The following is a 26297-nucleotide window of genomic DNA, read 5'->3' as shown; positions in this document are numbered from 1 at the left end:
CAGCTGCCCTGCAATGGGTATTGAGGGCTCTAGCAACCCAGGTCTGGCTGGGAGCACGAGAGACACGGAGGTGGATGATCCCAGCCACGGGCTCAGGGCACAGATGGGGCCTGGGAAGGCTTCCTGGGGGAGAAGCCTCCAGAGCCTGGCTGGGGAGGGGCTGGGGGCAGACCCCCCACCTTGTTTCCCTGTCTGCAGTCTCTGCCCTGGTCTGTCCTCGAGAGCATTCTCGTTCTTTCTAAAACACAAATCTGACCTGCCTCACTCCTGCCTCAAACCCTCCATGGCTCCCCTGCCTTCGAGATAAAGAGGAAGCCCAGGCTGGCATAGTAGGTCCCGCAACCCGCCTGGCCCGGCCACACTGCCTCACCTCTGGGCCCTCCCTTCATCATCCTGAAGTCCTACTCATGACCCATGTGCTTTCTTAAGGAAACAAAACTGAAAGAGACCTTCACAGCCTCTAGCCAATGTTTTCCAAAGCTCAGACAGCAGAGGGCAGCCAAGATTTCAGGGGTCCGTGGGCAGGCGCCAGGAAACACTGAGTCACCGTGAGCGTTTTCCCTTCTCAGTTATCTTTCTATCCTTTGGTGGTGCCCAGGAGAAATCCCCAGTCCTTTGCTCGCGGGGTTTGAACTCTCTCACCCTGAGCCCCCTTTCTCAGAAAGAGGCAGCCCTGGCTGAACCCGGGCCCACCACATAGTCTAGCTGGGCTTTCCAAAAGGTGGCTGGGCCCTTGTGGTATTTATTTTTATGATTATGTTCTTATCATGCCAAATAATATGGAGGTTTGTGTAGACATGTTTCCTTTGAATCAATTTCAGTAAAAGTCATGAGTCACTTTTGAGAAAAGTAATATATACATTATAAAAGAGAGGTCCGTGCTTGTGGCAAATATCAGTAAGGGTCAGTGCACATTTGAGAAACACTTATCTGGTCCATAACAAGGTCCTTATTTTACTAAAAAGAGGCTCAGAGAAGGTAGGGACTTGCTCAGAGTCACAGAGAAAAGGGGATGAGGCTGGACTGACCCAGAGATCCTAACTTCCAGGCCAATGCTCCTTCTACCACACGAAGCCTCCTCCACCAGGAAGCCCTCCCTGATCTGCTGCCTTCAACCTGGGGTTGGTACTCAGGTTCTTGCCCTCAGTAAAGTCTCTGGGTGCTTGAGTTCTCTGGTTCCTCCTCAAGGTCTGATGCCCAGTAGGGCCTCCCTCGGGCATCTGCTGGATGAAGTGGTAGCACCAGAAAATGGTCCTTTGGGGAAGGACTTGCTCAAAGTCTTGAAGTGAGGCAGTATCTATAGAAAGAGGGACCAGCTCCTGACACCTGTCAGGCTCAGAGAATGTGTGATCCTGGGCCACTGATGGAGCTGCCCTTCATAGCCACCCCCACCCACCCAGAGCCTCTGCACCCTGGGAGGGCCAGGCAGGGATCACTAGCCCCATTCGCCTGGAGAGAAGACTGAGGCCCAGGGAGGTCTGGGCATTGTCCGGGGTCATACAATGAGAGGGGCTGAGCCAGGACGGGCACCTAGGCCCTGCGGCCTGTCAGCCCCACCCTGTCCAGCCCAGCCCCAGTTTTGGGGCTGAGCAGGTCAGGGGTGCTAGGAAGCAGGTGGTTACCTTGTTTCCTGAAAAGCCCACGAACTCCAGCAGCCTCAGGATCCTAGTAGGAAGCATGGACAATGTCTGCAAGAAAGGAGGTAATCAAGCATGTGAAGGTACCCAGAGGGGGCAGGGGCCACCCCCACTGTCCCAAGGCCTGCTCTTTAACAGGCTTTACCTGGAGAGGAGAGGGCCACCCCTCTAACTTTGGAAAGGCCCCTGGCCACCTAGGTTCCCGAGGCTAAAATCTTCCCTGGGAAGCTCCTCCTCCCTTGATCAGGCAGTTTTCCCAGACTTCCTGATCCCTCTGCCTGAAAGCCCCTCCTCAGCTGGGAAACTCCTAGGAATCCTTCAGGAGCCAGCACAGATGCTCACTCCCTCCCGCAGGAAACCTTCCCCCACTCCATGCAGGAGGAAGACTTAGTTCTCTGTCCCCTCTAAGTCATCAGCTGGTTTCAGGACTGTCTCCTTCCCTGCCACTGGTAAATGTGTAGCCAGCAGCTCTCTAGGGCAGAGAATGCCCTGATTTATTATGTGTGCCATGGTCAGGTGCTGTGAAGGCTCTACCACAGTGGATTTCAAGCTACTGGCCGGACTTGGGAAGAAATGCACTGATGGACTCTGGAGCTGGCTCCAGCGCCCACTCCACCCCTACCCCAGCTGTGAGTCCCTGAAGGCTGGCCACACATCTGGTCATCTCTGGATCCCGGTGCCCAGCACACAGTCAGGTGCAGGGGCACTTGGCAGTGACCAGACGAGTCAGGGACAGAAGGGGAGACTGAGCTCGAGCCAGGCGCTGTGGAAATGGGGGAGGAGCACTCACCAGGTTGAAGGCCCCCACACCGAGCTTCACTCCTCCTTCAAAGTGCGGGTGGTTCTCACCCTTGCAGTACTGTGAGGACTGGACAAGGCTGTCCAGCTCCCTGCAGAGAGATGCCAAGTCCTGTTTCAGCCACTGCTGGGGATGGGGGTTAGGGGCGGGGACCCCTTCCAGCTGGGCCTCAGGTAAACTCCCTGGTGGTGGATTCATACAGTTCTGGTGATCCTGAGAACTGATATTTGAGGAATTTCGAATCCCATCTCCCACCATGATAACACACTCCTCACCCCTGAATTTCAGCCGTATGGGCCCTGGCACACTCTGCCATGGGCAGCTTCTGGACATTTGTTGGTACTCCACATCCTGTCTAAAAGAGGTTTTCTCAGCCTCCGCATTGCTGACATTTGGGGATGGATAATTCTTTGTTTTTGGGGGTGGCAGGGGAGCTGTTCTGGGCATCTTAGGATGTTTAGCAGCATCCATGGCCCCTGAGCACCAGATGCCAGTAGCATCCTCTCCCCAGCTGGACACCCAGAATGTCTCCAGACACCGCCAAATGTCTCAGAGGGGGACGTCACCCCTAGCTGAAAACCACTGGGCTAGCCCAAACACCTCCTCCTTCAGGAAGTCTTCCTGGAGTCTCCTGGTTGGAATTCAACTCTATTTCTCCTGGTTACCAACTGCACAGAGCCCCTAGCCCAGCCACCTGAGGCAGGACAGAGGCTTTAACGATGTGTCTGCCTCCTTCCTGGGCTGACAGCATTTTGAAGGCTTTCAATTAGCAAGCTTGAGGCTTCTCTGTGCCAGGCACTGGAAGACAGCAGGGACCAAAGTCACCAAGCCATTGCCCCCACAGCATTCTCACTTTAAGGGACAGACCCTCCCTCCCCCCATTAAATCACTATGAGGGTGACGGCAGGCTCCAAGGAGAAGAATCCTTGGACCTGACCTAGTCTGGGGATAGGAAAGGCTTCTCTGAGGAGGTGACATTTGAGCTGAAATCTGGTACAGAAAGCTCAGTGCAGAAAGTGTTTCTGACAGAGAGAACAGCACGTCCAAAGGCCCTAAGGTAGGAACCACCTTGGCATATTTGAAGAACTGGGGGAAGTCTCAAGGACCTAAGGCAGAGTGAAGTGGGAGATGTGGCAAGCAGGGCAGGGGCGAACTCCCAGGAAGGACTCAGCAATAACCCAGGACTTCTTTTAAGAGCAAGAGGAGCCTTGGGAGTTGGCAAGGGGTGGCCTGACAAGGTGTGTGCTTTGGCGACATCATTCTGGCAGCTGGTAGGGAGGCTGGGGCCAGAGCACTTGTCTGGTTTTCCTAGAAAACTTCTAGCATAGGCCCCCAAGGTAACGTGATGTCCACATGCTATATGGTACATTATACCCTAGCAATACCTTGTAACAAGTTCACAATATCCCTGCAGGGAAGCACCTACATTAAATGGGGGAGATAAAGATGATAAATAGGCCAGGCGCGGTGGCTCACACCTGTAATCCCAGCACTTTGGGAGGCCGAGGCAGGCGGATCACCTGAGGTCAGAAGTTCGAGACCAGCATGGCCAATGTGGTGAAAGTTCATCTCTACTAAAAATACAAAAAATTAGCCAGGCGGGGTGGCGCACATCTGTAGTCCCAGCTATTCGAGAGGCTGAGGCAGAAGAATCGCTTGAACCCGGGAGGCAGAGGTTGCCGTGAGCTGAGACTGTGCCACTGCACTCCAGTCTGGGCAACAGAGCAAGACTCCATCTCCAAAAAAAAAAAAAAAAGACTTTTTTACTTTTCCTCTTTTTTTCAATTTTTTTTTACTGTGATAAATATACATATCATGAAATTTAATATCTTAACCAATTTTAAGTGTACAATTCAGTGGTATTAACTACATTTCCATTATTATGCAACTATCCCCAATATCCACCACCATGAATTATTTTCCTCCTGTAAAAGTAAAACTTTATTCCCCTGTCTTTTGGTCTATAGCTTCATGTCTATCCTTAGCCCCCTTTGCAATATTATTTTTCTGTCTCTCTTGCCTGATGGAAAAAGCATGAAGTAAATTATCTGCCTTCTCTGTGGTGCATGTGGACTACTGAGCAGGTGTAGTAAGATTGGTGTCACCGTAAATTTATCATCACCAGCTTCAGCTGGGCTTCTCCGTACTGCCAGTCACTCTTGTGCTGTTTCCATAGTGATTTCTGCATAATCCTCTGCATATTTCAAACCTTATCTACTCTCTTTAAAACTCTTGCCCCCACCCCCCTTGTTTTTGTTTTTGAGACGATATCTCGCTCTGTCACCCAGGCTGGAGTGCAGTGGCATGATACCAGTTCACTGCAACCTCCGCGTCCCGGGTTCAAGTGATTCTCCTGCCTCAGCCTCCCGAGTAGCTGGGATTACAGGCACCTGCCACCACGCCCACCTAATTTTTGTATTTTTAGTAGAGACAGGGTTTCACCAGGTTGGACAGGCTGGTCTCGAACTCCTGACCTCAGGTGATCCGCCTGCCTCAGCCTCCCAAAGTGCTGGGATTACAGGCCTGAGCCACTGCGTCCGGCCTCAAATCAACTTTTAATGGAAATAAGTTTTAATGCAACACTTGGTGAGTGGGGGACTGGATTTTCAGAGCTTTTGTTGCTGTGGGAACCATAGATAAGGGATTATGGAGCCATGTTGGGTAAAAACGCTCCGGACTGAATCTTCATTCATAAACATGGCCTGGGCCTGGGCTAGTTTGAATGTCAGGGATCCAGAGATAGCACGAAAGTGATTTTGGCCTGCAGAGAGTGTGTCCACGTGTGTGTGTGTGTGTGTGTATGCATGTGTGTGTGTGTATACCTTTCCTGTGTACTAGAGTTAAAGAAGCCTTCATGGGGAAGGTGGCATTTGGACTGGGCCTTAACAGATCTGTGGGAGTTCTGCTGCTGTTCCCAAAATGGCTGTTCGTGTGGCTATCTCCCTGCCCCTGCCAGACCAGCCTGTGCAGAATCTGTGTCTTATTTTCCCCAGCAGAGGGTCAGGCAGGGAGTAAGCACTCAAGGGACCAAAGGGAAGAGACACAGCCAGAAAGCCAGGGGAATATGATTTCAGGAGACTGAGGTCCTGAGGGCATGGAAATTGGCTTGCATCAACAGCCTAGGTTCTGGCCCTGGTTAGTACTCTTCTCCTCCCACAAAGCCGCCTGAGGGGAACAGCACAGCAGAGGCTGTGACCCAGAGTCTCCACAAGCGGATGGCCAGCCCCACTCACTTGTAAGTCTGGTAGCTGTTTCGAACTTTGATGCCACCTTTGATGAAGCTCACCATGTTCTCGTCCTGCAGGAGGAAAAGATGCTGACCGCCTGGCCCAGGTGGGCAGCCGTAGGCTGAGAGGGATCATGCAAGGCTCTGGGCCTGACTGCCCCTCCCTGTGAGGAACCCTTGGGGGATGAGGTCAGAGATCAGCCAAACCAGGCCTCCCTGCTCTTTGGCTCAGCAAAACCTCTAAAATGCCCAGGGTTGGACCAGCCTCACAGGTACACTACTCTGTGCTTGGAGAGAGGCCTGGAGGGGCCACGCCCGATGATTAACAGTATCTCCCTCTAGGTGGAGGGACTGCAAGAAAGGAGAGGGGATGCTTGTTTTTGGATTGTTTGTGGTTTTTACAACAAGCAGGTATTTATCACATTTTTAAATGTAAAACTTCCGTTGCCTGTAGCCGCCAGCAGCAATATTCACTGTTTACACCCAATGGAAAACGGATGGACAAGGGTTGTGCAAGTTCATGATAGCCAAGAAACAGAAACAGCCCAGATGGCCACCAGCAGAAGGACAGATAAACAAACTGCGGTGTGTTCAGGCAAGAGAATAACACACAGTCACATAAGGCCGAGGGAAGAAAGCAAGACCCACACCACTTAGGAAGCTCAAAAGCAAATGAAACATCACCATATGCTGTTCAGGCATGAGTACAAAGCTGAGAAAGCGATTTTTTTAAAAAAAATAGGGTAGGGCCGAGGTGGGCGCATCACTTGAGGTCAGGAGTTCGAGACCAGCCTGGCCAACGTGGTGAAACTCCATCTCTACTAAAAATACAAAAATACAAAAATTAGCCAGAGGCTGAGGCGGGAGAATCGCTTGAACCCAGGAGGCGGAGGTTACAGTGAGCTGAGATCACAGCACTGCACTCCAGCCTGGGCGACAGAGCGAGACTCCGTCTCAAAAAAAAAAAAAAAAAAAAAAAAAAGGAAAGGGTAGGGGACAATAAACATAACACTCTAGTAGTGATTCCCCTGCTGGGTGCATGGACAGGGCAAGGAGGAGTCCCAGGGTGGGGAGAGTTACTGCCCGTGTTCTGTCCTCCAGTTGGCTGTGGTGTTGATGGGTGTTCATTATTTGTAAAAATGTAATAAACAAACAAAACAAAATGTCGTTTATGGTGCAATCATTACAGTGAATCCTAAAGCAAGGATTAGGATTAATCCAATTCTAATCTCCCCAGGTCAAAAAGATAGAAAAAAAAAGCTATGAAATTAACCAGCACCCCAACACTAAAATGTCCCTCTTCTGCTAAACACACATATATAATGATGCTGATATGTTCTCATTATAACCCAGGCTTTCAGGCAAAAGCATGTAGTGATCATTCTCATCATTCCCACTGTGTGGTGAGGAGACCTGGGCTCCAACTTCATCAGACCTAGGTTCAAATCCCTGCTCATCATTTGCTAATCATGTGACCTTGGGAAAGTGACCCCTCTCCTCTAAGTCTCCCCTTCACAGGCCTCTGTGGTGAAGATTAAATAATAAATGTAAATATTAGCAAAAACAAACTGTAATGTGTATATAGAAACTACATACCTGTACCGTGTGCAAAAAGTCTGGTACATCACAGGTGCTACAGAGCTTGTTGAATGAATCACATGGAAAGCAGGCTTTGAGACAATGCCTATCACCCCCACAGGACCCTTAACAGGAAATGCAGCAGCCACAGAGTGGAAACAGCATCCCGGTAACGGTGGGAGCGCATGTGCTAGGGGTGTGAGGGCGTGATGCCCATCACTTCCCTTTGAGCCCTGCCAGGGGCAGGAGTGTGAAGGATGGGTCACGATTGCTACAGGGGATGGGTCACGATTGCTACAGGGGATGGGTCGTGGTTGCTATGGGGGATGGGTCACAGTTGCTCTAGGGGAAGGGCTGTGGTTGGATGTGGAAATTGATCTTCTGAAATCCCAGCCTCCTTGTACAAGTGGGGGTCCCTACCTGCAGGAAGGTCAGGGCTGCTCGCTGCAGCAGGCACTCTGCATAGCAGACCTCAGCGTGGATTTCCTCTGTGGGGAAAAAACCAAAGCCCTGTGGCCTCCTGGGACTCTAATCAGGAGGCCTGGGATGAATCCTCACACCCCCACTTTCCCAAAAGCAAAGGGAACCTGTGTCAGCACCTCTCCTGTCCCCTACCTCGTCACCCAGTGCTTCAGAGTGTTCGTCACTGTCCCTAGAAGCTAGCTCACACCCTCCCCAAGAAGGTCGCCTAGTCTTGTTCTCCAAGCACCACTGTAGGTGCTGTGCACCCAGCAACATCAGATGCATTGTGGGGCGCTAGAACCTTCCAGGGCTCTTGAGGAGGGTAAGGCCACTTTCTCCTATGCTGCAGAGCCCCTCACTGCTTGTGGTCAGCCACTGCTGCCTCCAGGACAGCTGCATGTGGTCATGGCACAAAGACCTGGATGGACCATGACAGCCCACACCATCTCTTCTCATGTTGTCCCAGTGACTCAGCTGCTGACACCACATTCTCCTCTGGGGCCCATGTGATCACCAGGATAATTAAATCAGTAAACTCAACTGCACATACAACTGTGGGCCTGAGGAGCAGAGCCCTGGCCTTGGACAGCTTTCCCTTTTCTTGACTTGCAGGTTCTCAGCCAGTAGTGCTATCACATAAGTGGGTCTCACCTGCCCCCCACACCCTCACTAGAGAGCCAGGCCTCAAAAGGCCCCAGGTCTGACCCATGTGTGTCCTGGCATGGACCCCAGGGCCTGGCCCCCTAGGCGATGACAGGGAGGATAACTGCCCCTTCCTGGGCCTGGAGCTGGCCGCCTGGGCTTAGCATGGTTGAGAGGACGTCCTGGATGCCACACCTTCAGTGAATTGGCCCAGCGTGGGGCGGTTCACCAGGCTGCTGAAGGAATCTGTTACAGAAGACTTCCTCCGGTGCCTGAGAAGGAAAAAGAGGGGCCTCAGGTGAGGATTAGAGAGAGGCCACACTTGTCTCTGTCCCTCTCTGCTACACTCTAGAACATTCCTAGAGAGACAGAGCTAACAGAAAGAACACAGACTTTGGGGTCAGGCAGAAGAGGTTTGATATTCTGGCAAAAACAGTCACTTAACTTCTCTGAGGCTCAGTGTCTTCACTGATAAAATGGGACAGTTACCACCTGATCAGTCCTGGGGCTGAGGCTAAACAGCAGCCCCTGGTCAACCCGCGTCCAGGCCAGGTGACGCTGCTCCTGGCAGCTCCCAACCTGTGCCACATTTGGGTTCCTCTCCTTAATGTCTCTTCGTGCCCAGCCTGGCCTACCCTCCTGCCCACTCAAGTCGTGGTGCCTCCTCCTCTACTCTGTCACCCTGGTCCCTGAAAGCTGCCCAGTGACTGGCTCAGACAACATAGCTCCTGAGGCAGGAACAACAGGGACGGCTCTTAGCACCTGCAGACACAACGTCTTAGCCAAAAGCAGCAGTGCGAATAGTGGCATGTTAGGCACTGGGATGGGCCAAGGTGAGAGAAGGGTGGGCCTCCCAACCTCTGATCCCTGCCCCCAACACCCCCAACCTCTGACACAGCATCTGTGCCTCCTTCATCATGTTGCCGGCGAGCAGGATGTCCTGAGGGTCAAAGGTCATCATGGCCTGCATCTCCAGGATGGTGGCATACGTCAGTGAGTGGTACATGCTTTCCTTGGTTCTGCCGAAGAGAAGGGACATTGAGAGCACCACCTCACAGAGCCCCAGAGGCAGCTGGCCCTGGGCAGCTCATCTCCGTCCTCCTCCATTCTGCAGTGAGGCAAGGGGACCGGGGGTCCAGGCACGGGGAGGTCCTTGGCCAGGTCTGATCTGCTCACTGCTACTCAAAAGACCTCAGATTCGGTTTCCAGCTTGCCCTCTTCCTGCTGAGTGGCCCTAAGTGATCTACCAGATTTGAGCCTCAGTTCCTCATCGGCTCAGTAGGGGTGGCAGCAGCATAGCTGCCATGAGCACTGAGAAAGGCTTTAGTGCATGTCGGCCCGAGGCTGCCCTTCCCTGCCCCCAGTGCCACCCTCTTGCCTTCTGCCCCCACCTCCTGTAGGCTGAGCCCAAGTCCTGTCTGTGAGATCCTGTTTAGCCCAAACCCCACCCCTGGGCCGCCCTCAACCCCACTTCCCTGGACCTCCTCGCTAGTCACCTGCTGCCTCTTCCTACTCCCTCCCCTCATCTGATCATGGTGCCCAATAGTTACACCTTCCCATGGCTCCCACATCCTAGGAGATCCTGCCGGGGCTGAAGCTCCACAAGATGTCAGCCCTGCCCACCTCTCCAGCCCTCTTGATGCTTCTGTTCCCCACCCACCCCTATCTGGTCACATTCAAGACTGCACCCCCAGCCACACTGAACCACAAAGACCTTCCGTTAGAAAATCCCACATTTCCCTCCTCCAGGCCTTTGCCCAGGCTGTTCCCTCAGATTGCAATGCCCTTCCTCGGCCAGGTGTGGTGGCACATGCCTGTAATCCCAGGACTCTAGGAGGGCAAGGCGGGAGGATTGTTTGAGCCCAGGAGTTTGAGACCAGGCTGAGTAACATAGTGAGACCCTGTCTCTAAAAAGTAATAATAATTTTTTTTTAAAAGAAAGAAATACCCTTCCTCTACATCTCCTGACATATCTGTCAAGGCCCTCAAATGCCTCTCAGAGCCCTGGGAATCCAGGCCTCCTCCTCAGGGACTCCATCTGTAACTGAGGTACGGGTCATGCTGAACTGACCAGCATAGGCTCAGCTCTCTGCAGACTGTGGGCACCTCGAGGACAGAGTTTGTGTGTGACTCATCTCTGTCCTCAGTACTGATGTCAGGGCTGAGCCAAGGTGGCCTCAGGAGTCTCTGGGCTCCCTGCTCCTCCACCGCCCCAGGCTCCTCAGCTGAAGGGTGCGTTGGGGGCAGGGGGTAGCATTTAGTCCATCACATGGAGAGGGCAACAGGCAAGGAGGGATGCGAACAACGCCAGGTCCTCTCTGTATGTGGAGGGAGCCACTTAACATGTCTGGGCCTAGATTTCTGCTTCTGCAAAATGGGGATGATAATGCTAGCCTGCCCGGGTCCCTGTAAGCCTGTGGGACTGACTGGGAGCGCCTTTACTCCCTTCCCCAGGTCTCCTTGTAAATTATTTATAAAGCTCCTCAGTGCCAGGTTTATGCTGGGAACTTCAGAGGAAAGAGAGATGACTAAGGTTTACAGGCTGTTTGGTTGTGAAATCATGTGACTTCACCCCTTTTCCTGTTCATAAAACACTCGTAAATTAAGCTACTTCTGGGTGACACTCCTGTGATCCCTGAGGGTCAAAGGCAGGAAACCAAGGCTGCTCCACCACTTGCCAGCCAGGGGCACTCTCTGGATGCTCCCAGGCCTTTGCCAGGACTGCTTCATCTGCAGGCAGTGGCTTGTGGAGAGGAGCAGGCTGCCCAGAGCTGGGGCCAGAACCAGGCTTCAGAGCCCCTCAGACACAGGTTGGAGTCTCAGCTTTGCCAGCTACCAGCTGTGTGACCTGGCATGTCTCATGTCTCACAGCCTCCCTCAGCCTCAGGTTTTTCCCTGCAGAAGGAAAACCGTAACTCTTCTCCCCCACGGGCTTTTGCATGGCTTAAACAGAATAATACCCAGGCCAGGGGCCACTGCACCAAAGCTCAGTAAATATGAGTCCCTCCGTGTCCTGTGCCACTTCCCTGCATAAAAACCTTCTCCTTGAGGAGGGGCTTCCCTGGCAGCACACAGACCCATCCCCCAGATAACACCCCAGCCCCCAGGCCTCTCCATCTCTCAAGCCCTTGTCTCTCTCTTCCTCTCCCACTGCCAGTCAGAGGCCTGGGACTCAGCACCACCTGCCCAGCCCCACCTGTGGAACCTTGTCTGGTGCTGGGCCCAGAAGGAGGGACAGCTCCCCCCGGGCAGCTGGCAGACAAAGTGGAATTTCTAGTCTGAGGCCCAAGGCCCCAACAGGCGTCTGTGGCTAAGAATACTAGCCCCTCCCCAGCCTGCCTCCTGGAAGTCCCCAACTCTAGTCTGAACTGGGAAATGGGGTACAGAGGTATGACAACCCTCGAACCTCAGGCACTCCAAGTTTAGCTTGTACCCAAGTTCTTATTTGCATATGTATCATCCAGGCCATTAGTCGGCTCATTCCTGAGCTGTCCCCTCACTCTGGGACATGTCTACTGGGGTCCCACCTTCTTGGTCCCAGACCAGCTGTCAGGATAGGGAGGGCACTGGGAGGCAGAGGCAGCCCCTTGACCTCTCCAAGTCTCTGCCCCTTCATGCTCACTGAAGCTCCCCCTACTCCACTTTCTGGTCCTTTCAGACTCTACTTCCTCTCCAGCCCAAGTTGCTTCTATGGACTCCCCATCCCCAGTCCGCTGCCCATCACCCTGCCCTCTTCCTTCTGGGATCTGCCTCAGTTCCTCCCACTCCAGGGTGAGTGTCTCCATCTCTCAGATACACCAGACCCTCATTCACCACCCAGTCTTTGCAAAGGCAGTTCCTTACACCTAGAAATGCCCCCTCTATCTGGCTGACTCCTTCTCATCCAGTCCATCTCAGCGTAAATGTCACTTTTTCCAGGAAGCCTTCCAGGGCAGCTTCATGGGTGTGTGGTCTATGCCGTTGCACAGGGCCGGTGCCTAAAAAGGGCCCATGTTTGGTTTAATTCTCTGCTGTCACTGTCTTTAAATTTTAATAATATTTGAACAAATGACCCTGAATTTCTATTTGGCAATGAGCCCCAGGGAATGATGCAGTCCTCCCGACCAGCTCCTTTCCCACATGAAGTGGGGTCCCTGGGTAGTTCTCGGCACCCCTTATTGCTTGTTTCGCCATTTCCCTGCTGGACCCTGAGAACAGCCCACATCTTGCTCAGTAATGGAGCACCAGCACCCAGCTCACTGCCGGGCCCAGGAGGGCGCTCAAAGGCTGTTGCTGAATGAACCAGTGATAGTTGCCCAACCATCTCCATCCTTTGAGTTGCAGTGTGACCTTGTCTTCATCACACAGAATGGCTCTGCTTCTGGAGTCTTAAAGGATGCCGCCACCCTCCCAGCTCTAAGCCTCCTGACCTGCCTGTACTGGCCCATCACTCCCACTGCCCATCCTCCCTCCTCCAGTCTGTCCCCTCTTCCTGACTGCTTAGCCTAGTGTCCTCATACCAGTCTCTCTCTCTTGTCAACATACTCAATGCCAAGTCTGCCAACCTGCTGAACCCAGCTAGGAGCCCAGCTCAGGAGCCACGCAACGGCCCACTTTCTCCACACTGCCACTGAGCAATGCTGGAGAAAGCTGCCCCCTACACAGACAGCCTCAGCCAGGCCCAGCATCCTGTCCAGAAACACCTTTTCCCCTCTCCTCGTTATCCCTGCACCACCACCTGGCCCCTGGTTTTGGCAGGTGACCTTACCTCTTCCCTCAGAGAAACTCCAGAACGCTCAAGGGCATACCCTGAACTTGTTGCACCCCCACACATGCCCCCGATGCACCCTTTCCACCTCCTTCACTCCTCGTGGTTTGGGGGAGGCAGATGTGAGGCCCTGCCCAAGGTAAATGCCGCCAACCCAAGGGGGAGGGCAAACCACACACACAGCAGTCGGTGTGTGGTTTGTGCAGCTGGAGGACCTGGATCCGAATCCCACTCTGCGGTTTATTAACCACGATCATATAATTCAAGAAAGCCAAGAGCAGTAGCCTCCACGTCCCAGAGACAGTGCGTCAGGTCACACTCAGTGCTAAGTGAAATATGCTAGAAGCAGGGACAACGCTACTCAAAGGCATGACTTATGGAAAGCAGAGGCGAGACGGGGAAGGGAGCTAGGAAAGCCCAGATGCCCCACTCAGAGCGAAAGAGGAGCACCGTCCCCCACTGCACGGGACCAGGACAATTAAACGAGACAATGTGTGTTCAGTGAAGAACAGCAAATGACACTGGGCCCAACATCTTCTGAAGCTTCGGTGGCCATCAGTGAGGAAGGGAGGCTGTTTTCCAGCAAGAATTATTTTTTCTAGACCCGTGGTTCTCACTGGAAGTGCCAGGGTATCCCCACTCCCAACGTGAGGACACGTGGCAATTTCTGGAGATATTTTGGGTTGTCACAGGTGGTATGGGGGTAGTGTGCTACTGACACTACTATCTGGAGGAAAACTGTTAAACTCAAAAAGAAAGAAAGGGCCTGGTGTGGTGGCTGATGCCTGTAATCCCAGCACTGTGGGAGGCCAAGGTGGGGGGATCACCTGAGGTCGGGAGTTCAAGGCCAGCCTGGCCAAAATTGTGAAACCCCATCTCTACTAAAAATATAAAAAATTAGCCGGGCATGGTGGCATGCACCTGCAATCCCAGCTACTAGGGAGGCTGAGGCAGGAGAATCGCTTGAACCCAGGAGGTGGAGGTTGCAGTGAGCTGAGATCATACCACTGCACTCCAGCCTGAGCGACACAGCGACACTCTGTCTCAAAAACAAACAAGAAAGAAAGAAAGAAAGAAAGAAAGAAAGAAAGAAAGAAAGAAAGAAAGAAAGAAAGAAAGAAAGAAAGAAAGAGAGAGAGAAAGAAAGAAAGAAAGAGAGAGAAGGAAAGAAGGAAAGAGAGAGAAGGAAAGAAGGAAAGAGAGAGAAGGAAAGAAGGAAAGAGAGAGAAGGAAAGAAGGAAAGAGAGAGAAGGAAAGAAGGAAAGAGAGAGAAGGAAAGAAGGAAAGAGAGAGAAGGAAAGAAAAGAAAGAAAAAAGAAAGAAAGGATCCTTTTCTGGAATAAGGCAGGGGCTAAGAAACAGATGCTGCACTGCTTCCCACGTGAGGTAACAGGTGGCTCCATGGGAAGACTGGATTCCTGGAGTGTCTCTGTTAGGACGAGGGTTTCCTCTGGGGGTCCTGAGAGCTACAAGACTCCTGTTAGAATGCCCTCCTGAGGTGAGGGGGCCATAGAGGGAAAAGCCCTTTCAGGGACCTTGTGGCAGAGACAGTTCGAGGACCCAGGCGCAGCCACAGCCTTTGGTTTTAATATTTTCTCCAGTGTTTTGACTCCCTTCTGTTGGCCCCAAGTCTACAGGACAGTTTAGAGTAGGCTGAGGCATGACCTTATCGGGGGTTCAGTGGGTGAGGAGAAGGGCCAGTGTCCGTGCTTGGGGTATGGGACAGGCTGAGCAGCTGTGTCCTGGGCAGCTGGTTTCCAGTGCAGGAGGGTGGCTATGGTCTGGGGTCCAGGCTTGAGTGAGCAACAGGAAATGACTAGGGGAGAAGCAGGAGCTGGGGAGCCTTCCAAGAAAACTGAGAGGGGAACCTGGACATTCTAAGACAGAGCAAGCTGCAGCTGCGCCTGCCTCAGGCCATGGCCACACTCTTGCTGCAGGCCCTGACCCACCCAGCCTGACCCCCTCAAGCCAGGTTCCCTCAGAGGGTGGGAGTGAGGTGTGGACACTGCCCCATGCCATGGAACACTCACCCCACCCCAAAAGCTGGGCCACTGACCCTAGAGGGAGAAAGATGGGTCCATCATGTCTACAGAAACTGAACAGGTCAGGCCTGGGGACTTGTGGAAACCAGTCCCCTGGCCTCAGCATTCACTTTTCCTTGGGGCTTGGGTGCAGGGGACAAGTTGGAGCTGAAAAGAGGCGGACTAGGGGGAGTAGGTGGCAGAGATGATTAGACCTCAGCCCCTAGTCTCCCAATTTAGGCGGCTAAGGCTCTCTGTCCAGGCTGAGAAATGGAGGATTCCTCACTGGAGAAGCCAAGCCATCCCGGCTGCTGACATCTGGTGGCCAGGTCATCCAAAGCCAACTCCACCAACTACAAGGCAGCTTGGCACAGACCTCCCGGCTGGCCTTCGCATGGGCTCATTCTTAAACAGGACTAGACAGACAGCCGGGGATGGCTGGGTTTTTGAAGAAAGCACCCCATGAGAAGAGAATTCCCCCATTAAACAGACTCCAGGAACACAGAGAGCACCAAGTTATGCAGGAAAAGAATGAAATATTTTAAACAGAAATAATATTCTGTGACAATAACAATAAATACTTTATTAGATACTTAATACATGCCAGGCACTGTCCTAAGGGCCTCATATTCCAAATATAGATATAAAGAAGTTAGTACACCATAAACCAAGAAGAAGATGTTTTAGGGAAAAAAGAACATTCAGAAAATAAAGAATGCCAGGAAATTAATCATATGATTACAGAGATAAAGAAGTCAACAGCAGGAATTAATGAGAAGGGTGAGGAAATCTTCCAAAAATCAGACGGAAAAAAAAGATAAAGCAATGGGAAAAACAAGAGGGAGAGAGAAGAGGCTCAGAAGAGGACTGACCTAGGAGGTCCAAAAGGCACGTTAAAGAAAGCCCAGGAAAGGGAAATAAGATGGAACTATCGTACAAGAGCATTGCCCAGAACTGAGAGCCTGCATAACAATCCAGAATAAAAAAGACTTCATTGCCACACATCGCGGTAAAATTCCAGATTTTCAGAAATACAAGAGCCAATCCTAAACCTTTCTGGAGAAAGAGTAAGTGAGAAGAATTAGGGTTCTCACAGCTACAGTAAATGCTAGAACACTGAAGCAAGGTATTCAAAATTCTTAGGGAAAAAAATATATTTATACAAGTCTTTCTTAGGAAATTTCTTTTTTTTTTTCCCCCCCCAGACAGAGTCTCACTCTGTCACCTAGGCTGGAGTACAATGGAGCAATCTCTGCTCACTGCAACCTCCACCTCCTGAATTCAAGCAATCCTCCTGCCTCAGCCTCCCAATTAGCTGGTATTACAGGCACTCACCGCCATGCCCAGCTAATCTTTGTATTTTTAGTAGCGACGAGGTTTCACCACGTTGGCCAGGCTGGTCTTGAACTTCTGACTTCAAATGATCCACCCACCTCAGCCTCCCAAAGTGCTGGGATTACAGGCATGAGCCACTGCACCCAGCCTTTCTTAGGAAATTTCTTTTTTTTTTTTTTTTCCCCAGACAGAGTCTCACTCTGTCACCTAGGCTGGAGCGCAATGGAGCAATCTCTGCTCACTGCAACCTCCACCTCCTGAATTCAAGCGATCCTCCTGCCTCAGCCTCCCAAGTAGCTGGCATTACAGGCACTCACCGCCATGCCCAGCTAATCTTTGTATTTTTAGTAGCAACGAGGTTTCACCACGTTGGCCAGGCTGGTCTTGAACTTCTGACTTCAAATGATCCACCCACTTCAGCCTCCCAAAGTGCTGGGATTACAGGCATGAGCCACTGCGCCCAGCCTTTCTTAGGAAATTTCTATGGGACATTCCCTGGCAAACGAGGGGGACACAAGAGAAAAGACCTGGAATCAAAGAAGCAGGAGAAACGCAAAGGAGCTCTAGGAAACAGCCAGGAGGAGCCAGAAGACATGTCTGTCCTCCCAAGGATAGGTTTCCAGGAAAATGAGGGGGGTACTGAGTGCTTACTTGATAGATTTCAGCATTTTGGGAAAAACTCACCATAGGATGATCTGATAGGAGTGGTTACAAAGACTTAAGGATAAATGTTTAGCAAATTAGGAAAATGGGAAAAGCAAGAAAATTATTAACTCTAGAAGGAAACAGTCTCACACATGATTTTCTTTGCAAGGAGCATTAATCAAAAAGGTATAGTAAGGTAAACATTGCTTATTTCTTTCTTTTCTTTTTTCTTTTTTTTTTTTTTTTTTTTTGAGACAGAGTCTGGCTCTGTCGTCCAGGCTGGAGTGCAGTGGCGCGATCTCGGCTCACTGCAAGCTCCACCTCCTGGGTTCATGCCATTCTCCTGCCTCAGCCTCCTGAGTAGCTGGGACTACAGACACACACCACCACACCCAGCTAATTTTTTATATTTTTGGTAGAGATGGGGTTTCACCATGTTAGCCAGGCTGGTCTTCAACTCCTGACCTCAAGTGATTTGCCCGCCTTGGCCTCCCAAACTGCTGGGATTATAGGCGTGAGCCACCACGCCCAGCCCAATAAATGTTTTAAAGTGGTAAGAAAGGGTGAGTTTTATGGTATCTGAATAATATCTCAATTTTTAAAACTGAGAAAAAGTGATAAGTAAAGAAAAAGGAGTATATGCACATTATTGATTTGTATTTACAGAAACATGGCTGTGAGCATTCAAGGAAATGGTCAAGGGAGCAGCCCTCTTTATTGCCCTAAAACACCCAGGAAAGCAGGCAACCTAGTCTTTAGTGCTTTGGGGAAAAATAAACAAAGGGTCGTGTGAGAGCTGGCGAGGAAGAAACTCCTTATCCTTATGCGGGAACACATAAGGAAGTGTGAAGAACCCTCAAGAGCCTAAGGACAAGCAAGTCACAGTGACCTTGGAGAGGGCCTGGATACACGCAGGCTGTGGAATGGAGCCTGAGCCATTTTTATGGGACTTGTCAGAGGTCCTGGTGACCCAGAAAGCCGAAGGCATTTAGTTACACAGAGTTCCTCTCATACAAGACCTCTGGTTCTCCCTGACCGTCAAGCACACCCCCTACCCCAACCGGGGCTTGAGCCTCACCTGGGTTTGAGGTAGCTGAGTGCTTCTGAGAACTGGTTGGTGAGGAAAAGGTCCAGGGCGGTCATGCACTGGTCCAGGGCCTCGTGGAGGCTGCTCTCAGGAGTCCTGGGGGAAGAGATGCGGGGCATGACACAGGGGCCCGCCAGCCCTCCAGCCCCTCCTGACTGGGACAGAGCCTCACAGGGCCTACTCGGTCTCCCTGGCCAGCCTTGGGTGCCTGTCACGAGCTCCTCCAGGCTGCCACTCTGTAGTGAGACGCAGGAACAATTCGGACCCACCTCTTGGTGTTCCCAAGGGTGGGAGGGGGAGCAGAAGGGAATGTCATCTGAGATCTGATGGAGGTGGGGGAGGGGCCAAGGGCAAGGAGCCAAGACGCCTCAGGAATAAATGATCTTACCCTCCACAAGGGTACAGGGAGTCTTTGTGGCCCTTCTGACCCATTGGGCTCTGCTGCCCCCCGGGGGGGTGCAGCCCACCCACTAAATCCCACAGCCCCTTTTTCCCTCCTCCTTCTCCAGGCCTCCTCCCTCCCCCAGGCCTGGACTCTAGAATCCCAGACGTTGTCACAATGGGCTTCGAGGGTCAGCAGCCCCATACGAGAGGCCCAGGGACTTTCAAATTCACTTTGCCAGTGGCTCCTCCAGAATACCTGAACCCTTTCCAGTCCTTACGTTTCTCTGTAGCTTTTACCGCCCTCTGACATGATATGTTTTTCTTATTTTCGTGTTTATTGTCTGTCTCCCTCCACTAAACTATAAGCTTCCAGGAAGCAAGAATCTTTAACTGCTGTATCCCCAGCACCTAGTATCCGGGACAAAATGGCTTTTAATAAATATCTGTTAAGTGAATGAATGAATGAATGAATGAATGAAGAGTCTAAGGCTAGGAAAGCAAACCCCTGACTTTTCTGGGTCTCAGCTTTCCCATACAAAAATGAGAGATGGAACTAAGAGATCCCAGAACCCTGTCTATTTGATGTTTTGATAATGCCTTTTCTCAAGGGGCCTCCTTTGAGTGAAAGAATGTTCCAGAAAGGGGCCTGATGCTCTCCCTGAAGGGAAGTCCTATTTCCCAAAAGTTAGTTAAAAGAAATTCCCTTTCCACCAGGTAACTCTTACATATACCTTAAGGCCTAGCTCTAAAGTCTCCTGCTCTGAGATGCATCAGCAGATCTTCCCAGGCAAACTGAAACATGCCTTTTTCAAAACTGAACTCCTGTTCATTCTCCCAAATCTGTTCTCCCCCAGTCTTTGCCTTTCTTTCTTTTTTTTTTTTTTTTTTTTGGTAGATATGGGATCTCACCATGTTGCCCAGGCTAGTCTCAATGAACTCCTGGGTTCAAGTGATCCTCTTGCCTCAGCCTCCCAAAGTGTTAGGATTACATGCGTGAGACACCATGCCTGTCTGCCATTTTAATAAGCAACACTCCTCTACCCAATTCCTCAAGCCAAAAATCTGATAATCATCTTTGCCACATCCCTTCTCTGGCCTCTGCATCCCCTCCATCACTAAACCCCATCAATTCTACTTCTTAACTTTTTTTTTTTTCTTTTAAGAATTTTTACAGAGATGGGGTCTCATATGTTGCCCAGGCTGGTCTCCAACTCCTGGGTTCAAGTGATCCTCCCACCTCATCCTCCCAAAGTGCTGGGATTACAGGTATAAGCCACAGACTACTTCCTAACATCTCTCAATCAACCCCTTCTATGCCCAATACCTTCTGGTCCAGGCCAGCACCATCTTTACCCAAGTCTGTCAGAACACTCTCCATTCCATTCTTTCCACCTTCTTCTCTCTTCTCTGTTAGACCTTTATATTCCATATTTCACCTCTCTTAACTAACTTCCATACTATCTCTTGGACCCTCTGTTAGATCCTGAGTAATTTCTTTCATTTCACCAGCTCTCTCAATCATTAGGTGTGTCTGCCCTGCTACTTATCCTGTCTACTGAATTTTTAATTTCAATGATTGTATTTTTCATTTTGTGAAATTCCAGTTGGTTCTTTTTCAAATCTTAGTTATTTGGGGTAGTATTATGTTCCCTGCCTCAAGTCCATCTTCAATTCGTTTATACATTTTAAACATAATTATTTATTCTATATCTCATAATTCCAGCATTTTAGACTACCAGGGAAACTAATTCTGCTCTTTTTTGTTTCTGGAGCCTGCTGCTCACACTGGCTTATTTTCCTGTGTGTTTTGCAATCATATTACAAATTCACGTTTGAGAGATCCAAAGTGACTGTGGGATTGCTCCAGGAAGGATTTTTCATTTACTTTGGCCAGGTTCCCGGGGGAACTACCACCCTGAGACCATTTAAGTTACTTTTTTAAGTTTATGGTTTCCAGGACCACAAAGGTAGTGGTGTGCCATCAAACCCAAAGTTTGTGTGATGGCAGACCAGTATTTATAATTTTTTAGGGAGTCTTTTTTTCCCATCGGAAATGCTGTCTCCCTTTGCTGGTGGGGGCGGACCTTTCTTCTAGCCAATCTTCCTATTCACTGAGGCTGCAGCCCTCGGAGGGTCCCAGATTTATGTGTTGAGTCGGGGGATGCCAAGTTCCAACTCCTCAAACTGTAACTGTGTAGGCCCGAGACCTTCTTTCCCATCTGTTGAGTGGCCATTGAAACTCCTGGCTTTAGATTTCTGAAATGTGTAAACAGCCTAAGGTTGCCGTGGCTTCATCTTGTTTGCCAGCCTGACTTCAGTTCTCTCTTCACTCTTGGCTGGAGGGTGTTTCTGTTACTTCTGTGAGAGCTCAAGAATGTACTTAATTATTATTTTTACTTATTTATTTTTTGAGGACAGGGTGTCGCTCTGTTGCCCAGACTGGAGAGCAGTGGTGTGATCTCAGCTCACAGCAATCTCCTCCTCCCAGGTTCAAGCTATTCTCCTGCCTCAGCCTCCCAAGTAGCTGGGATGACAGGCACCCACGACCACGCCCAACTAATTTTTTGTATTTTCAGTAGAGACAAGGTTTCACCATGTTGGCCAGGCTGGTATCAAACTCCTGACCTCGGGTAATTCACCTGCCTTGGCCTCCCAAAGAGCTGGGATCACAGGCGTGAGCCACTGCACCTGGCCAGGAATGTACTTTAAAGGATGTTTGTTGTAACTCATCCCAGCCTCTAGGTAGTTTCTTTGAGAGAGAACATTGGGAGCATTATTTCCCCTAACCTGTCTCTCCCATAATCACCAAAGATACGTCTTTAAAACCAAAATCTGGCTGGGTGCGGTGGTTCACACCTATAATCCCAGCACTTTTGGAGGTCGAGGCAGGTGGATCACCTGAGGTCGGGAGTTCGAGACCAGCCTGACCAACACGGAGAAACCCCGTCTCTACTAAAAATACAATATTAGCCGGGCGTAGTGGCACATGCCTGTAATCCCAGCTACTCAGGAGGCTGAGGCAGGAGAATCGCTTGAACCTGGGAGGTGGAGGTTGCGGTGAGCAGAGATCGCGCCATTGCACTCTAGCCCCGGCAAGAGCAAAATTCCATCTAAAAAAAAAAACAAAAAACAAATCTAACCATGTCACTTCTGGACTTAAAATCCTTCCCTGGCTTCCCATTGCTCTTAGGGTAAAGGCCAAGTTCCTTTCCATGGCCTAAAAGGCCCCACCTGATGCTGCCCCTGCCCCTCTCTTCAGAGGCTGGGACGGGGTCTGTCTGTGTGCCCAGGGCATAGCCATTCATCTCTGTTGGATGAATCGACGAAGCAGCAGTGAGCATCTACTGCCCGGGTGTTTAACTGGCATTCTCTCTAATTGCTCTCAAAATGCCCTGTGAAATGGGATTATTACCCCCCACACCTACATACCATTGCAGATGGGGAAACTGAGGCACAGAGGACCGGTAACTTCGCTAAGGTCACACATCCAAGCATGCGTTCTAACCCAAGTTTCTGCCTGAGCCAGTGCCCATCAGCTCAGCCCCAGGGAGTCAAGCCTGTTGTTGTGGTTTATGGCAACCGCTAAACAATTTCAGAGCCAAGAGCCTGCCTCCCATTTCTGCACACACACGCACCCCTTATCACCTCCATCCCCCACCGAGGGAGAGGTCCCATCTGCTTGGTCTACCTGGAGAGAAAGATCCAGGCCGGATGGACAGTCAGTGCAGAGGGGCACAGTCCTTCCCTCGGCAGCCCCGGCACCTCTTCTGCTTAACTGGGATGAGGCTGTCTGCGGTGACCTCCCCCAGACTAGGGGTAAGCTGAGCCCTGGGCTGATTTCCTCCCTCCTTCCCTATCACAAGCACTCATGAATCTCATGCTCTAGGCTATGCATAGGACTGGGCTCTGGGGACACAGAGTGGACACAGATCTAGGGCTGCCTCTTCAGGAGCTCACAGCCTACAGGAGACAGATGCAGACAGGGCAGCGACCGCCACAGTGCTCAGGGCTGTAATAATGGGAATCACTGGGGGCCAAAGGGGCCCAGAAGACACCTCTAACTCAGCCTGGGGCACTGAGGAGGCTGAGTGGAAGGAGGATGGCATCATGGAAGGAGGATGGCATCAAGGAAAATGCCATCAAACTGAGAACAAGACGGAGAAAGAAGTCTAAGAAGGGGAAACAGCACACACACAGGGTTGGAGGCATGACATCAGTTAGGAGGTACAAGCGTTCTGGAAGGACTTAGAAGACAGAGGCTCTGGAAGGCCAGCTAAATGGAGGGGTGAGGCTGAGGAGGCTAGAGAGCTCAGGAAGGCTGGAGACACACGCCCCATTTGACTTAATAATAGCATTAACAACCACCATTGCCACAAAGAGATTACCACTTCAAGTTATCTAAATTGATGAGTGCATTATTTCACTCAGTCCTGTCAGCAGGCACCCTTATCTGCCTCTCACAGATAAGGCAGGGACAGGCAGTGAAGACAGGTACGCAGCCAGGCTCCTCTCAGGAGCCTGGGAGAAGATAAAAATGCATTCTGTGGAAGCAACAGCGCCAAACCTTTCCCCTCACCTGACTGAGACTGAGGCCCCCATTTCTCCACAGGCTGCCCCTTCGTCTCCAAGACCTTTCTTTCCCCAGGACACCTTGCCTGGCCCAGGTAACATCTATCTATTCCTGCGCTGATGGTGGCCTCTCCACTGTGTGTTGGGGAACCGAGGAGAGGGATGGGGAGAAGAGGTGCTGGGCTGGATGGAGCAGAACTAGTGACCAATGCCAAGAGCTCTGGCACAGTGGTGGCAGCTCTCTCATTCAGATCCCACCCACACTTGAAGCCCGAATGAGAAGGGAGCTAGGGGGTGGGAGGGGGTGTCAGGTAGCCCAGAGCCACCTCCACTCTCCCCTCCCCTCCCACTTCTCTACTGTAGTTGGCTTGTACTACTTCTTCTGTGCCAATGGGCAGATCTGGGTAGAGCTGGGAGACCCTCAGTTCCCACTGAGAACAGAAAATCCTCCTACCTCCATCCCAGTCAGGGTGAGGTAGGTGTGGGGTGGGTGAGGCGGCGCAGCAGTCGCTCAGGAACCAACTGCAGTCAGAGCTGGATTTTAATCCCTGCTCCAGCACCGAGGGGAACTTTGGCTCAATGAGTAAAATAATCTGTCCATGGGGATCTGTTGCTTCCGAAGCGATCTTTCTAAATGGCAAAAATGATTGTGACTCTCCTTCCAAAAAGTCTCCCTTAGCTGCACATAAATGTGTCACGGAGTGATGTAGCATGACCTAATGCAGTGTGGCCTGCAAGAGTTCTGAAAGCAGACAACCCTAGACCCAAGCTGCAGCTATTACTTGCTGGATAACCTTGGGAATGTTCCATGCCCTCTATGAGCCTCTGTTTCCTCATCAAGGAAATGGGAATGACAGTACTTACCTCCCACGGTTTTTGTGAAGAACAACTAAAACTATGGAAAGCACAAGAGTACTCAGAAAATGTGAGTAATTATTATTTTTTTCTAAAATTATGTATTGCCATCTTTTTTTTTTTTTTTTTTTTTTTTGAGAGAGGCTCACTGCAACCTCTGCCTCCCGGGTTCAAGAGATTTTCTTGCCTCAGCCTCCCGAGTAGCTGGGATTACAGGTGTGTGCCACCATGCCCAGCTAATTTTTGTATTTTTAGTAGAGACGGGGTTTCACCATGTTGGCCAGGCTGTCTTAAACTCCTGACCTCAGGTGATCCGCCTGCCTGGGCCTCCCACAGTGCTGGGATTATAGGCGTGAGCCACTGCACGCAGCCTTACCATCATTTCTTGATCAAGTAGCACTGACTTTATAAAGAAACTAAATAACTTTAAAAGATTGAGTGGGCCAGCCACGGTGGCTCACACCTGTAATCCCAGCACTTCAGGAGGCCAAGGCAGGAGGATCGCTTTAACCCAGTAGTTTGAGACCAGCCTGGGCAACAAAGTGAGATTCTGTCTCTATTTCATTTCATTTCATTTCATTTCCTTTCCTTTCATTTCAGATCGAGTGCACATATCCAACAACCTAGTAATTCCACTACTAGGGGCCACCCTCGTGAAACACATGTGCAAAGGACAATCGTACAAGAATATTCACTGTCAAGACACTAGGAACATCTCGACATCCATCAAGAAGGATAAATAAACAAACGGAGGTGTCTACATAGGGTGCTGTATCACACGTTAGGGCAAGTGGGACAACAGCTGCAGGATCAAGGCTAAATCTGAGACCTGAAGTTGAGTATGAAAATACAAGCTGCAGCATGACACATGCTATAGGACTCCATTCACAGAAAACTTTGAAGTAAGAACAAACTACATATTTTTAAGATTTACACACATTGAGCAAAAGAATAAAAACAGGGAAATGATAAAACCTAAATTCAGGATGGCAATCAATTCTGGAGAGGGAAGGAGGGAAGAGGTTTCCACAAGACTTTCAAGGGTCTCTACTATGGTTTATATTCTTAAAAAGAATATAAAATAAATGGGGCACAATGTTAATATCTGACAAAGTTGGGTGGCAAGGGTATGTCATCTTACTATTTGCTATATTTTTCTGAAGACTTAAAATATTTCATAATTTTTAAAGAGGTAGGGATTTAAGGCTTGATTTGTTCACCAATGACCATCTGGCCCCAGAGCAGGCCTTGCTGAGTGTCTGTTGAGTGAGCGTCTCTGTAGTGAAGGTGAGAATGGTCCTGCTGCGTGCGGCCCTCCTCTGCTCAGACCTCACTAGGATGACCCTAACCAGGGGTGGTGACAGATGGACAGGTGGCTTCAAAGAAGAGTGGGCAGGCATGCAGAGAGGCAGGTACGGTTGCGCATAAGGAAGACCCACCCCCGTGAGAAGAGCAAGCTTGCTGTCCTGAGGCCTGCAGCAGGGCCAGAGGAGCCCAGGGTTGTAGAGGGCACTTAGGCAGGGATGTAAGCATATAAGGAAGTGGGATGAATGTGGTTTTCAGCCCTGGAGTCTAGACTTCTTTGATAGATACCTTGCTCCATGCCCTCCTTCTCTCCTGGAAACCACTCTTCTGGACCCAGCAGGGTGGTGGTGCTCAGTCAGGGCTGCGCAGAAGGAACCTACCCAACCTCCAGCTTTACAAAGACTTGGGCCCAGAGCAGGAAAGGAGCAGCCAGTCCCACTTCTCTGTGTTTTCCAAAGGAGGGACCAGAAGTCTAGGAAGTGTAAAGGACTGGCCAAAGTCATACAACAAAGATGATCAAGCTGAAACTCGCCACGCAACCCTCTCCCAGGCCAGGGTGTCCCCCAGCAACCCAGCTTCCAAGCCCTGATACAGCCACACACACGCAAGCCCTGTGGAGGCTTCTAGCTGCCAGCTGGCACCAGCCTCGTCACCTCCCTGTTCACGTGTCACGCCTCCGGCCCTTAGCAAATATTGTCACTGGTGGTGAGGCTCCAGGCAGGGTGAGCCCTCCTCCCAGCTCACCTGGGCCGGCTCTCTGCCCAGCAACCTCCCAGCAGTCAGGGCTCCTAGCAGCTGCCCCCTTCCCTGCCCACTGGGGCCCAGGAAAAGCAGAGAGTTGCTGAAGGTCTCCCAACCCTAGTGTCTGCCACTGGCGGGGGTGATCTACGTAGGGGTCCCACAGGGGTTTCTCAGTGGGATGTGGGTAGGGTTGGGCAGGAGAGCCACGCTGAAGGTGACAACACTCACTTTTTACTATCCAGGTTCCTGCTGCACCCAATGGGC

The 26297-nt window shown here is 50.9% G+C and overlaps 1 protein-coding gene across 22 annotated transcripts in view; it reads right to left on the bottom strand.

Moving 5' to 3' along the window:
- The window catches only part of TTC39A (tetratricopeptide repeat domain 39A), a 59084-nt gene that overhangs the window by 16706 nt on the left and 16081 nt on the right, over nt 1-26297 (bottom strand). For 8 of the 22 annotated variants that reach the window (XM_074007016.1, XM_074007001.1, XM_074007010.1 and 5 more), the window contains 7 exons: nt 18171-18275; nt 9232-9363; nt 8540-8616; nt 7661-7728; nt 5670-5734; nt 2428-2656; nt 1623-1688 (listed from right to left, as the gene is read on the bottom strand). In XM_074007016.1, coding sequence (XP_073863117.1) covers nt 1623-1688; nt 2428-2656; nt 5670-5734; nt 7661-7728; nt 8540-8616; nt 9232-9363; nt 18171-18275 — 742 coding nt within the window. Of the gene's footprint in view, nt 1-1622; nt 1689-2427; nt 2657-5669; nt 5735-7660; nt 7729-8353; nt 8617-9231; nt 9364-18170; nt 18276-26297 lie in introns of all 22 variants that reach the window. The other 14 variants (XM_045371212.3, XM_045371203.3, XM_045371206.3 and 11 more) reach the window with 3 other exon arrangements.

The sequence above is a fragment of the Macaca fascicularis genome, chromosome 1 (assembly GCF_037993035.2).
Source record: "Macaca fascicularis isolate 582-1 chromosome 1, T2T-MFA8v1.1".
Lineage (NCBI taxonomy): Eukaryota > Metazoa > Chordata > Mammalia > Primates > Cercopithecidae > Macaca > Macaca fascicularis.
The sequence above is the reverse complement of the archived record's forward strand: the minus strand, read 5'-3'. Positions and strand labels throughout refer to the sequence as shown.